This window comes from Eurosta solidaginis, chromosome 4, assembly GCF_040869045.1.
Source record: "Eurosta solidaginis isolate ZX-2024a chromosome 4, ASM4086904v1, whole genome shotgun sequence".
NCBI classification, from domain to species: domain Eukaryota; kingdom Metazoa; phylum Arthropoda; class Insecta; order Diptera; family Tephritidae; genus Eurosta; species Eurosta solidaginis.
In genome coordinates, this window is record NC_090322.1 from 105643275 (window position 1) to 105657593 (window position 14319).

General features: G+C 36.0%; 1 protein-coding gene across 1 annotated transcript in view; it reads left to right on the plus strand.

The window, feature by feature from the left end:
* LOC137250090 (probable ATP-dependent RNA helicase DDX10) overlaps nucleotides 1-13181 on the plus strand; it is a 169314-nt gene extending 156133 nt beyond the window's left edge. The window contains exon 2 of the mRNA XM_067782375.1: nucleotides 11243-13181. Within this exon, the coding sequence (XP_067638476.1) occupies nucleotides 11243-13072 (1830 nt within the window). The 3' untranslated portion in view covers nucleotides 13073-13181. The remainder of the gene's footprint in view (nucleotides 1-11242) is intronic.
* The last annotated feature ends 1138 nt before the right edge of the window (nucleotides 13182-14319 follow it).

Sequence of the window (14319 nt, forward strand, 5' to 3'; positions counted from 1 at the left end):
AAATCCTTAACACCACCAAGAAAATGTGCGGTGAGGGAGAAGGAGGCGTGGCAGCTCCCATACAAATGGAATATATAATACTGCAATCTCTGGATGTAGTAATGGTAGGATAATGAAAATTGGTAAGGAGCTATATGACGTGAAGTCCTAACACCTCCAGTAAAATGTGGAATTGGGGAAAAGGGGCACCTTCCCTACAAATGTTTTTGGAATAGTAAGTAGAAAATTTTTCAGACAACCTGCCACAGCTGCGCAGATTACACAATAATTATCATTAGAAAAAAAATTATTGTTCTGGCCTTGAGCTCGAATCGAACCTTGAATATTTTATCAATAGGCCGATAAAAACAAAAACAAAAACAATTGTTAATAAACCATGAGCACTTGGGAATTTCAAAAAAAGTAATTGACAATAAACAAACCCAGCATTATCAGTTATTTGCAGCAGATGGCGCAACACTGAATAAATATAGTTGGTAAAAAGGAATAGAAGTAGCAATTTGCCAGTCAAACAAACCACCGCTGTATAGCTAAATGGTTAGCGCAGCGTGCCTAAAGCGTACTGATGATGAAGGCTTAGCACCCTTCGAAATGGATCTATCTGCGCAGCTATGGAAGGTTGTCTGAAAATGTTTCTAATTACTATTCCAAAAACAAAATGCAATTTTTCAAATTTAGAAAAATTAAAAAATAACAATAATTATCATTAGAAAAAAATTATTGTTCTGGCCTTGAACCCGAATCGAACTTTGAATCATTTATCAATAGGCTGATAAAAACAATTGTAAGAATTACCCCAAAACTATATCCACGCAAAACACTTATATTCACATTTTTTTTGTATCACAAAATCTTCAAAATTACAACAACCACATGAAAATTTTCAATTTCTTTCGCAAATATCTCTTGACAAACCAAAATTTTTATTTTCCGCCTTCGGATTATTTTTGTCGAGGTCAATACGCGCCTTTTGACACGTCTCTCGATATTTTTGGACGCGTATTAGCAGTGTCATGCTGTCGAAGAGAATCACCAAAACTGATTCCTGTTACCGTGGTATTTGTTTTTTTTTCAGTCACAGTCACGGTTAAAAGCCGCTGTAACAGAGAGGTCACAATCACAGATAACATTGTTCCTCAAAAAGCACGGGATCGGCCAACATTAATATGCGTGTGTATGTGTGAGTAACAACTTCGGCTGAAGACTACATGTGTGTGAGTGAGTTATCTCTTTGTTGTTGTTGTTGTTGTAGCAGAGTTATCTCTTCGTCGCCTTCTATGTATGTGTATAAATGATGATTGATGTGTTCATGTACACAAGTGTAGTTTGCTTTAATGTTTTTGTTGTTGTGCCTTTATTTACTAACAGCTTAGTGATGCCTAAATTCGCCACAATATCATCAAGCAAGTCACAAACTTTACTAACTTTACTGATCTTGGCGTTATAATGGATCCTAAACTGGACTTCAAATTACATATCGAATCGTGTGTGAATAGGGATAGAAGGACTTTGGCTTTCGTAAAAAGGTGGTCGAAGGAATTCGATGACCCCTATGTCACTAAAACTCTTTTTATCGTTAATAAGACCTATATTGGAATATGCTTCCATTATCTGGAACCCGCGTTATCAGATTCACAGCGAAAAATTGGAATCGGTCCAAAAGCAATTTTTGCTTTTTGCTTTAAATTATTTGCCCTGGGATCCATCAAGGAATCTACCGCCCTACTGCAGCGGGTTAAAACTTCACTACAGAGCCGTAGGGAGAGGCTTGGTGTTTTATTCATGGTAAGACTATTAAGAGGGATGATAAGCAGTCCATTTCTGCTTGGCGAGGTTATGTTTAATGCCCCTTTTAGGCCCTCTCAGTATTTCCAACCGCTATTTGAATTACATCAGGCATCGGGATTTTGGAAATGCAGATGTGTTAGTGAGAGCGCGATAGTAGCGCACATCACTTGATGCATCGGTTTGCTTAGTTCATTCACTTATTAGCAAGCAACAATACAAGATCGTTTGTTATTATATTTTTAATGCGCAAAATGTGAAGCAAAAGGTTTATACAATTAAATACATTGTATTTGCGCAAAAGGGTTAAATATTTTTCGCTTGTGCGCATTGAAAAAATTAACAAACGATCTTTGCTTGTTGCTTGCTAATGCCATTCGTCAACATTGCGAGCGAAGCACACAATCGGTGTTGCTGCGCCAAATGCTCAGGGACTACTAAACTAAAGAGAATAACAATATGTGTGAATTGAGTGTGCACAATTGTGCTACTAAATGCCGATGCCTGAATTATATGTAGATCGAATTTTCAAATACATGAACCTCTTCGTTGTCTGTGTCAAGACTTCAATAATCACTGCAATGATATTGATACTTGTGACACACTTTTATTTATTTATTTATCAGTCTACAAACTAAACAATTATACAGACCAAATATACCGACACTTAATTCTCAGATGTAATACACGATATAAACAACATAAGCAGTAATCAATTTTAAAGTAATATTTAAACAGTATTTAATTAAACGCTTGAAAATTTCAATTAAAAACTTAGAAGTAAGCAAAAGTTAAAATGTTATAAATGTGTTAAAATGTACTCATGAAGGAGCTTTAAATAATAATTTACGAAATTGACAATAAAGCAAATTAATAGTAGATAAAATATATACAGAATAGAATTTATACAGAGTAAATTTGATTGCATACATATAAAAATAATGATCACAACGCAATTTTGCAAACAAGTTTCAAGTACTGGTACTTCATATTTGAAACAGAGGGTTGAACAGTATATCACGGTTTAGCGTTATTTGCTTCATTTCAAATTTAATGTAGTTAAAAGGTATTTTTTAATACCAAGAAACGAGTCGCAGACGTCTAAATTCTTAGTGTTTATTAAAATCACGACATAAACAGCGAAGTGGTTCGTGCATTTCATAATTCGACCTGCATGTAGCTACAGAAATTGATTAAAAATGTCTAGATGGCCTAATAGGAACGTTAAACTTAATTTCACCAAGCAAAAATGGACTATTTATTGACCCTCTTATTCATTTAACAATAAATAAGACACCAAGCATCTCCCTGCGGCTCTGTAATGTGGGCAGCTGTATTAGTTTTAACCGGCTGCAATAGGGGGGAAGATTTTTAGAAGGATCCCATGGTAAGTGTTTTAAAGCGAAAAGCAAAATTGTTTCTGGACCGATTCCAGCTTGTCAGAATGAACCTGATAACAGTATAAAAAATATATATACTCACTGTCTTGAACTCATAACTGTTTCAAAATTAATATGTTAAACTAAATCTGTTATTTCTTTTTTTTGCAAATTCTTTGGTATTTAGATTGAAAGATTTGTCAATCTATAGATTAATAAATAAATAAATAAATACGAATTGATTTGGGTGGGTGGCTTGGAATCACGTCCTTCCAACCTCCCACTCTTATCACCAGCTCCAGTTACTTTGGGCGGGTGGCTTGGAATCACGTCCTTTCCAACCTCCCACACATCGCAGCCCTACTTATTGTGTGTTAAATATACATCAGCTGCTCGAAATAACGTCCATTCCGACAGCACTAATAATCAACTCCGTTGCTTGGCATCACAGTCCATCCCGAAAACTGATTTAATAATATAGCAGCTGGGCGACCGAGCTTTGCTCGGCAATCTTCGAGTATGCCACATAACATACTTTGTTCTACATTTCATCATTAATTAAACTCAACTTATTTTATATGTACATATATTATATACTTTTACTTACCAATATTTGATTTCCTTAAATATAGTTTTCAAATACCTATCAAGCACTAACCGCAAAATGAACTGGAATGAAAAATTTGAAATGGGTAATTCCAGCCTATAGTATAAGGGATTGTTATGACAATTGGTGAAATCGAGAACTAAGTTATTTAGGTCGAGTATCTTCATGCGCCGAATTATTAATTTCAAACATATTTTTAGTTATACACTATGAAAGGCTCACAATTTTATTACATTCCAAAAACTTGTAAATTTCACGAATGACAACTATCAGTTAGTTTAATTAAATGTCAACTTACTTCCCTAAGCGCCATCTGCTGGTAAGTAGTTAAATGGTTAGATGTTCTTTTCAAATTGAACATATGCCTCTAGTGTTCAACGGTAGCGAATTACCATGGTGATATATATTTTTGCTATGGTGAGAAATCTTTCTAATAGTAATCTGTTAGAAATTGCAATTATTCATTTCATATTTGCCAAAAAAAAAGCATTTCAATTTTATTAGCGTGAGTGAAAATAAGAAAATTAAGTCGAACCATGTGTAAGATTTTTTTACGAAGATTTTTAACTTTAATGGTCTCCTTTAAAGCTTTAATAGAATATGAGTAAGTAGAGTACTATTTCATCTAACTACCCCAACCTTAAATGGCAACCATACTCAAAAATGTCCCTATTGTAATGCGGAGTGAAATACATTTCGTCTGATACCCATATCGGCATATCTCATGCAATTTTTTTTAATTTCGAAGAGGTGGCAACCCTACTCAAGAATGTCCCTATTGTAATGCGGAGTGAAATACCTTTCGTTTCATACCCATATCGGCATATCTCATGCAATTTTTTTTAAATTTCGAATAGGTGGCAACCCAACTCAAAAATGTCCCTATTTTTAAGGCCGAGTGAAATACCTTTCGTTTGATACCCATATCGGCATATCTCATGCAATTTTTTTTTATTTCGAATAGGTGGCAACTCTAAATGGCAACCCTACTCAAAAATGTCCCTATTGTAATGCGGAGTGAAATGCCTTTCGTTTGATACCCATATCGGCATATCTCATGCAATTTTTTTAAATTTCGAACAGGTGGCAACCTTTTGAAACTTTCCGAGTGGCAACACCTAGGTAGAAAGTCTTAGAAGGTGATACATTATCTCTGTGTCAAATTTCATTTAAATCGGTTGAGCCGTTCCCGAGATCGTTCGGCTATACAAACAAACAAAAATTGCTCGTTTAAAGTTATCTATATACATATATATAAAATTCAAATTATGTATGTAGGTATAGATCGGGTTGCGTCCTAAACGGATGGACCGATCACAACCAAATTTGCACAACCCACTTGAAACCTTCCAGGGATGATCATAGGCTAAAAATAATTTGGATATGTAAAAGGGTCGTGGCACCTGCCATACAAATGGAGTCTTTAATACTGCATAACTATGAAGGTATTCATGCTAGAACATTGAAATTCAATAAGGGGTTATATGAGGTCAATCATTAACGCCACCAGGAAAATGTGTGGTGAGGGAGAAGGAGGTGTGGCACCTGCCATATAAATGGAATCTATGATACGGCATAACTATGAAGGTATTCATGCTAGAACATTGAAATTCAGTAAGGAGTTATATGAGGTAAATCCTTAACACCACCAAGAAAATGTGCGGTGAGGGAGAAGGAGGCGTGGCAGCTCCCATACAAATGGAATATATAATACTGCAATCTCTGGATGTAGTAATGGTAGGATAATGAAAATTGGTAAGGAGCTATATGACGTGAAGTCCTAACACCTCCAGTAAAATGTGGAATTGGGGAAAAGGGGCACCTTCCCTACAAATGGGATTTTTCAGAACTATGGCTGCCATACAAACTTAGGTTATTTAACAGCTGAAGTTTGATTGACGACAGAGTTGAGTTTGGCTGTTATTCCTTTTGTACGTTTAGAAATCTGCCGCCGTTAAAATTTTGTGTTAACTTCAGTCTATATGCATCTTCTCTCCCTATATATATATATAATCTATATATATAAAATTCAAAAATTGTATGTAGATAGTTCGGGTTGCGTCCTGAACGGATGGACCGATCACAACCAAATTTGCACAACCCACTTGAAACCTTCCAGGGATCAGGGATGCACCTTAACGTTAAGCTAATCGTTTATCAAAAAATGTCCACCGTTTCCGTTAAAACACTTCGAAATATTATCGATAAAGAAATTATCAAGATAAATTGTATCTCGTTTTTAACCGAATCGAAAAGCTTTCGTTAACTTTAAAAACGTTAACAAAAACGTGATACTTTGTGTTTTAATTGTGCTGGCAATGCTATAGCCATGGTGAAGCCGTAAGGTGCTAACAGCGAGCGAACATACACACACAAACTCCATGTAATTTGTTTGTGTAATTCGTTGGTGGTAATGTCAAAAATACTCTGAGAAATGTTCGTACTGTCAAAATTCATGAGAAAAGTTGCAATCAGCTTGGCTAATGCTTTCACCTTTAATGACTCCGCCATCAATCAGCTTTGCCAGCATAGTTTGAAATTAATAATCAACATAAACGATTTGATTTCGTTTTGATATGGCAGAAAACGAAACAAAATAATTTCGTTAATTTGACGTTCTTAACGTTAATAAACGAAACGAAATGACTTTGTTTCGTTTATTAACGTTAATTATCGTAACGAAATGATATCGGTTCGTTGGTTAAGCATGCCTGCCAGGGATGGTCATAGGCTAAAAATAATTTCGATATGTAAAAGGGTCGTGGCACCTGCCATACAAATGGAGTGTTTGATACTGCATAACTATGAAGGTATTCATGCTAGAACACTGAAATTCAATAAGGGGTTATATGAGGTCAATCATTAGCACCACCAAGAAAATGTGCGGTGAGGAGGAGGCGTGGCACCTCCCATACAAATGGAATCTTTCATACTGCATAACTATGAAGGTATTCATGCTAGAACATTGAAATTCAGTAAGGAGTTATATGAGGTCAATCCTTAACACCACCAATAAAATGTGCGGTGAGGGAGAAGGAGGCGTGGCACCTCCCATACAAATGGAATCTTTGATACTGCATAACTATGAAGGTATTCATGCTAGAACATTGAAATTCAGTAAGGAGTTATATGAGGTCAATCCTTAACACCACCAAGAAAATGTACGGTGAGGGAGAAGGAGGCGTGGCACCTCCCATACAAATGGAATATATAATACTGCATATCTCTGGATGTAGTAATGGTAGGATAATGAAAATTGGTAAGGAGCTATATTACGGTAAGTCCTAACATCTCCAGTAAAATGTGAAATTGGGGAAAAGGGGGCGTGGCACCTTCCCTACAAATGGGATTTTTCAGAACTATGGCTGCCGTACAAACTTAGGTTATTTAACAGCTGAAGTTTGAGTGACTACAGAGTTGCGTTTGGCTGCTATTCCTTTTGTACATTTAGAAATCTGCTGCCGTTAAAATTTTTTGTTAACTTCAGTCTATCTACATCTTCTCTCTATATATATATAAAATTCAAAATAATATATGTTTGTACGTAGGTATAAATCGGGAATCACCCACTAGAAACCTTCCAAGGATGGTCATAGGCTAAACATAACTTCAATATTAAATAGAGCGTAGCACCTACAATACAAATGGACTATTTGATACAGCATAACTCTGGAAGTATTCATGCAAGAACATTGAAATTCAGTAAAGAGTTATATGAGAGATCAATCTTTAACACCACTAAGAAAATAAGATGTGAGTAATAAGGGGCGTGGCACCTCCATTGCAAATGGAATATTTCATACTGCATATCTGGATTTAGTAATGGTAGAATAATGGAAATTGGTAAGGAGCTATATAACGTTAAGTTCTAATAGCGCCATTAATATATGAAATTGAAAAAAAAAACAAGGCAAATGGGATTTTTCAGAACTATGGCTGCCGTAAAAACTTTGGTTATTTCAACACGTAAAGTTTGATTGCAGAGTTGGGTTTGGCCATTGTTCCTTTAGTATTCTTTTGGGATTTGTTACCTTTAGGTTTGGTATTTTTGGATACGCCTGGAGGAACCGGAAAAAAAATTTCTGCTAAATTTGATATTAACTGATGTAAGAGCTAAAAAGAGAAATCACTATAGCAGTTGCTTCCTCAGGTACCGCGGATATACTTTGTGTGGTGGACGTACTGCTCACTCCGCATTTAAATTTCCACTGTCCGCAAACATCTGATAGGCCGATGTGCAACATAAGCTGACGGTCAGGCCAAAGTGAGTGGGTGGGATGTGTGCACCATGACTCATAAACAGTCGCTGCAAGTTTTAGACTGACCCTTAAGGATTTGAGGTGTAATGATCATCAAAAGGGTGGTGCTTTCCTCTTACTTGGTAGATCAGCCGCAGATGAAGTAAATGCGTGCTTTTTCTTCCATTGACGTACAAAAATTTACTCTGTTTAGAAATATGATAGCGCATTTTGGCGGAAACACTTAAGCAGCAGCTTTTGCTAAACAACTGCTTGAAATTGATTATGGCAAAATTCCTATTTCTTTACTATCAGATTTGATTTATTTTCCTGCAAGTTTTTGCGAAATTATGACATCACCTGAAGCTTTAATAGCTAATGTTTTTTTTTTCCAAATATAGAATCTATCTTTGCAAACTATAAATGGCTTCGAGAATGGGCATTTTTGGCATCTTAAAATGAGGATGTTAATATCACTAGAGCCGAGACAACTTATCACTCTATTAACACAGTCGTGGAAGAATCCCAAGCTGTGCATATCCGGTTGAGTTTCATAAATCTTTTGAGCCGTCAGGAATTCCTCCTCATCGCCTGATCTTTAAAAAAGGGCCCATAATATTTATTATACATATATATTGTTCGTTATCTGGATTCTCCGCGCTTATGTAGTGGGACAAGGCTTTTCATCACAAAACTTTTACGAATGTCATTGAAGCAATTCATTTTATCGGAAAATTTCGAAAACAAAAAAGTTTAAAACCAAGGATTCCATTTATACCGATAGATATGCGTTTTCAATTTTAAATGCCTCAAATTTCCTATCCCTATCAATGAAGCTCTAGGACGGTTATTAGCTGGGATTCAAGGGATTGATAAGTGCAGTACAAACCTTTAGAGCTTCAGAGCTTCTGCAACCCAATTGTCAACCTAACCTACACGAGGGGAGTCCTGTTACAAATATGAAGGTATCATACAACAAAATTCAGTAGCTGTAGCAGAAGTCAATCTCACCAACTCATTTTTCACCCATGGCCAATTACGCGTAGCCTTCATATTTTAATAGAAACGTGAGGTAAAACCCACGGACATAAGCTAGTAAGTTATATTTTATAATATAATTTTGCTCACTATGTATGCTTCTGTAATTTCTTCTGTATCCGTAATTATATTTAGTCTGATTAATTGTTAAATTTGTAGACTAATAAATAAATACCGTTTCTTACCCGAAAAAATCCTTCCTTTTTTTGGAGGCTAACTTCGAAAAACGGAGATAGAACGTTGTTTACTTAAGCCTCAATCTCTACAAAAAAGTGAGTTTTGTCCAATACCCAGAAAAGAAGTTGATTTTGTCGCATAGTGTTATTATTATATATTTTGAAAGTGCTATAACTTCTTTGTTTATTATTTTAGTAATATGGTTTAAAAGCAACATTTTCTTGAATTTTTAAGTCATTCGTTTGGTAAGGAAAAAAGGTTACTTTATGGGGGGGGGGGGGGGGGGTTAAACTTTGTTAGCGCTGACCGAATCATGTGAACACGACTTCATAGCTTTAAAGGGCATGAAACCGCTTAAGAGGTTGAAGGACCTCTATTAAGTAAGAGAACCATATTAATCAAGGGGCCCAGACGGCATAGCCATTTCGATGCTTAAAAAACTTGGCAAAGAGGGATTTTATTATCCAGTGCATGCCCTCAACTTGTCCTTGTCCACCTTCGTCATCCCCGAAAAATGGAAAATGGCCCGTGTAGTTCCGGTATTAAACCCTGGAAAACCAGCTAACGTAGGAGAATCTTATCGCCAGTAGCCAAGACACTTGAAGTCATTATGCTTCCCTATTTCCCTGCAATTGGTCGGCCGATTGTATGCTACGCGTCCCCGATATGGTCTCCAAGTCTAAAGGTTACTCACTGGAAGAAAATACAGCCCTGCCAAAACACCGCTCTCAAAACCGCTACCGGATGTCTTCTTATGTCCCCAGAACACCACCTACACAAAGAGTTGAGCACTCCTCATTAGGGAGAGAAGTGAAATGCTGAACAAACAGTTTCTGTTGAATACCCAGAAACCTGGCCGTCCCAACAGACATCTAATTAAAGAGGTCACATCTCCCAGGGTTAAGAAGTCATGTCCGTAAGCATTATAAGGAAATACGGCACGTGAGAACACAGCCGTATCAAGTAAAAAATCAAAAACGGGCGTCGGACCTCTATGCCGGGAATTGCCCGGCCAACCCAGTTCATAAAGAAAAATACCCAGAACTCGCAGAAGAGGAACGCACTCTACCCAGATATACGCGCGTAACTTTAGCTCAACTTCGATCTAGATATTTTAACAGGTTAAACTCTTAACCATCCAGAATTAACCGGCATACAAAATGTATGTCCTGCTTGCAATGTGTCCCCACATGACACCAACCATCTCTTCAACTGTATTGTGGAAACAAACGCCTCTAACACCTATTTAATTATGGTCCACCCCTGTTGAAACAGCAAGTTTCCTTGGACTCCTGTTAGAGGACATTGATGACAATTTGTGAACGGTCGCACCTATTGGATGGGGCGAAGCACTGCTACAACAACAACAACAACAGCACACGAAGAAATCCATTTGTAATATGGCACTATTGTGAATATTTGATTAGAACTAACACTGCATTACCGACAGTTGATAACATTCGCCAGATGACAGCGCAAGCGCTGTCAGTTTTTTTTTTTTAATAGAAGATTGATTTAGAGAACAGCTGATTTCTGTTGATATTTTATATGGGACTATACGCGCGCTGGTCCGGCTAGTACTCCTATATTGCTGCTACAGGCTAGGTACACTCACAAACATCAGAGTGCCGATATATTGCTGTTTAAATGTTTTTGTGTTTGTATTCAGCATTTTCTATTAGCAATTTAGGACTATTACATATGTGCGTCGGCCGCTCGATATACGCAAAAAATATCGCACAAGGTGCCCACTCTTTTCACAATAATTCTAGTATTTTTCGTTCATTATTGTTTTAATTTTATTTTGAAGATTATTTTTAAATTTTTTTTCGATATTATTTAAAAGCGTATTTTTTAGTTTCTTTAAAGTTTAAACTATATTTATTTTTTTACTTTTTAGTTTCATATACTATAAAAGCGTGTTTTTTAGTTTTTTTAAACTGTATTTATTTCTTTGTAACTCTCCTTACGCCATAAAATAAACAAGTGAACAACATTTAATGAATTCAACTTTTCAGGTTATCGAGCATTTATACATAAACAATTGGTCACGTTCTGATGGAGTATGCGCCGTTGTTATTTCACCTACTCGCGAATTAGCGTACCAAATATTTGAACGGTTGAAGGAAATTGGGAGATATCATGACTTTTCTGCTGGACTCATCATAGGTGGCAAAAATTTAAAATTTGAACGAAGAAGGATGGATCAATGCAACATATTGATATGTACACCAGGTAGACTCCTTCAACATATGGATGAAAATCCATTGTTTAATACAAGTACTATTGAAATGCTGGTATTGGATGAAGCAGACAGATGCTTGGATATGGGTTTTGAAGATACTTTAAACGCCATTCTTGACAACTTTCCAACAAATCGTCAAACTCTGTTATTTTCCGCAACTCAAACAAATTCTGTTAAGGATATTGCTCGGCTTAATTTGGAAAATGCTCTCTTTATTGGGAATGAAAAGCCTAAAGCTGAAGAAATAATACCAGTTTTACTAAAACAAAATTACGTTGTAATTAAGTTAGAGGACAAAATTACAATGCTATGGTCTTTTATAAAAAATCATCTGAAACAAAAAATTATTGTGTTTTTTACATGTTGCAAGCAAGTAAAATATATTTTTGAAATATTTTGTAAGCTTCGGCCAGGAACGAGCTTACTAGCGCTTTACGGTACTCTGCATCAAGACCGCAGAATAGCTATATATAATGAGTTTATGCGGAAAAGTAATGTAGTTTTATTTGCAACTGATATTGCTTCACGCGGGCTAGATTTTCCAACGGTGAATTGGGTTGTACAAATGGATTGTCCAGAAGACGCTATACAATATATTCATAGGGCAGGAAGAACCGCTCGTAACAAGGCGCGTGGAGAAAGTCTCCTTGTTTTACTTCCAAGCGAAGAACCTGGAATGATTACCGAGCTTAAAAGACAAAATATAGAAATTCAAAAAATTCACATCGATCCGAAGAAACTATTTTCGCCAAGATTGAAAATAGAAGCAGCGCTAGCACAAAACGCGGAGCTGAAAGCATCAGCGCAGCGCGCATTTGTATCTTATGTAAAATCTATATTTTTGATGAAAAACAAGACAATTTTCAATGTGTTCACGTTGAATCTTGAAAATTACGCCACTTCACTGGGATTAATAAATACACCCCGAGTACGATTTTTGGAACGTTTGTTAAATAAAAACACAACGGTTTCCATAGCATCAGAGAAAGGAACAGAGTTGTTACACGAAGATTCTGATGATGGTGACAACTTTCTTAAGGTTAAAAGAATTGATCATGACATTGTAAATAACTTTGACATAGATACCTCACAATCACCAAAAAAATCCAAAGTCTTAACAAAAGTTGCTCTCGCGAAGAAAGCGCTTCGGAAAAAAATTAGGCCAAATGAAAGTTTGCATTTTGATGATGACGGCAATGTTCTCACCGATAAAAGAAAACACCTCCAAACTGAGTATGAAAATAGCAATGGAGGTATAAATATTCAGATTGCCAAAAATGTGTTGTGTGAAGAAGATAAATACGACAAAATTCGATTTAGGGAGCTTGTTAAAAGTCGTCATAAAAAACAAAAAAATAAACTTAGAAAACTTTCTGGTAAAAATGCAAGCGAAATTGACGGCGAAAGCGACACAAGTCTGGACTTATGCTGGTTGCCTGATCCTGTTAAGGTGTACCAGTCAGAAGTACTACCAGCCATTAATGTAGTATCATCAGAGAGTTACAACGAGGAAACGCAAAATAAAAAGTTGAAGTTAACTTCCCAACTCACATTAAGTGATGCAGAATCAATTGCAAATCAATTGTTATCTAATAATGTTTAACTTTTAAACAAATTGTATAATTTTGTTTATTTATGTACATTCTCATAATCATAGGCATGAATATAACTGCTTTTCAGTCAATAGAAAAAAAATTATTTACAAAACAAGACTACTCGGCAGCCTTTGCCTTGCCTGAAAATTGGCTTGTCAATGTGGTATCTCCACTTGTTATGTGGTATGTTTTAATATTTTTACATATGAATACTTTTTAAAATATTTCAATGTGAAGTGGCCGAAGTAGGAGACATTTCAGTTTGAAAAAGGTCCCTAGGGACCTTCTCACTTATCGGAGGGTTAACTATAAAATTGCGTCTGAAGTGCTTATTTTGATTTTCACACTTCATCATTCAACACCCAAGTCTCCCGGTTTGACATTTCCTAAAGTAGGCGGCCCTATCCCCAACTAGTCCCTTGGAGTGAATCACATTGGATATAGCCCATCAACCGTGTTTAATATATACGGCTCCTGTTACAAATGTGAATACGTAGGCACATATTTTAACCATGTTAGTCTTTGTCCAAGTGGTGAAGCAAGAGCTTTCCCAAGACAGTCGAACAAATTGTACTGTGGTACATGGCTCAACATATATTCAGAGGTCCTTTCCCTCAATTCTACTTACGTACCTATATAAATATTTTTTTTAAACTACTTAAAATCTTTTGCATATTTTTTTTCTGCCACCACTGTCCGCAATACAAATAAACACACCTGATTCATATCCCCATGGCTTAGTACACAACCAGATGTTTTTCGATAAAAGAAAAGAATGCAGAACGATATATATCGAAGCTTCCCATATGATTGCTCCGGCCTAAGCTAATATCCGCCAAAAAATACTTCCTTCTTTCCTACATCAGCAGCCGACAAGTGAACATTTAATCAGTGAAAAGAAAATATAATAGTTTTAATTAAAAGTGTTCAAAATATAAAGTACAAAGTCTCTTTATAAAAAAAAAACATAGTCTTCTGTTTTTTTTTACAATCACCATACGATCCAGCCGTACATACGGATCTCCATTGCAGCTTATAACTTTGGTAAGAAAATACCTTTTTTTATAGTTTTTTGCGTTTATATGCATATACATATGTGCACCCTCATGTGCACAGTGAAATAAAGTTTGTTAATAAAGTTTTTTTTAATTTCCTAGAGTCAGGTTGCATTCAAAAACAAAGAAAATAAGAGACATTTTCAAATTCGGAAAAAACTAAGGAAAACAAGAGTTCCATAAATTTTTACCACGTGGCT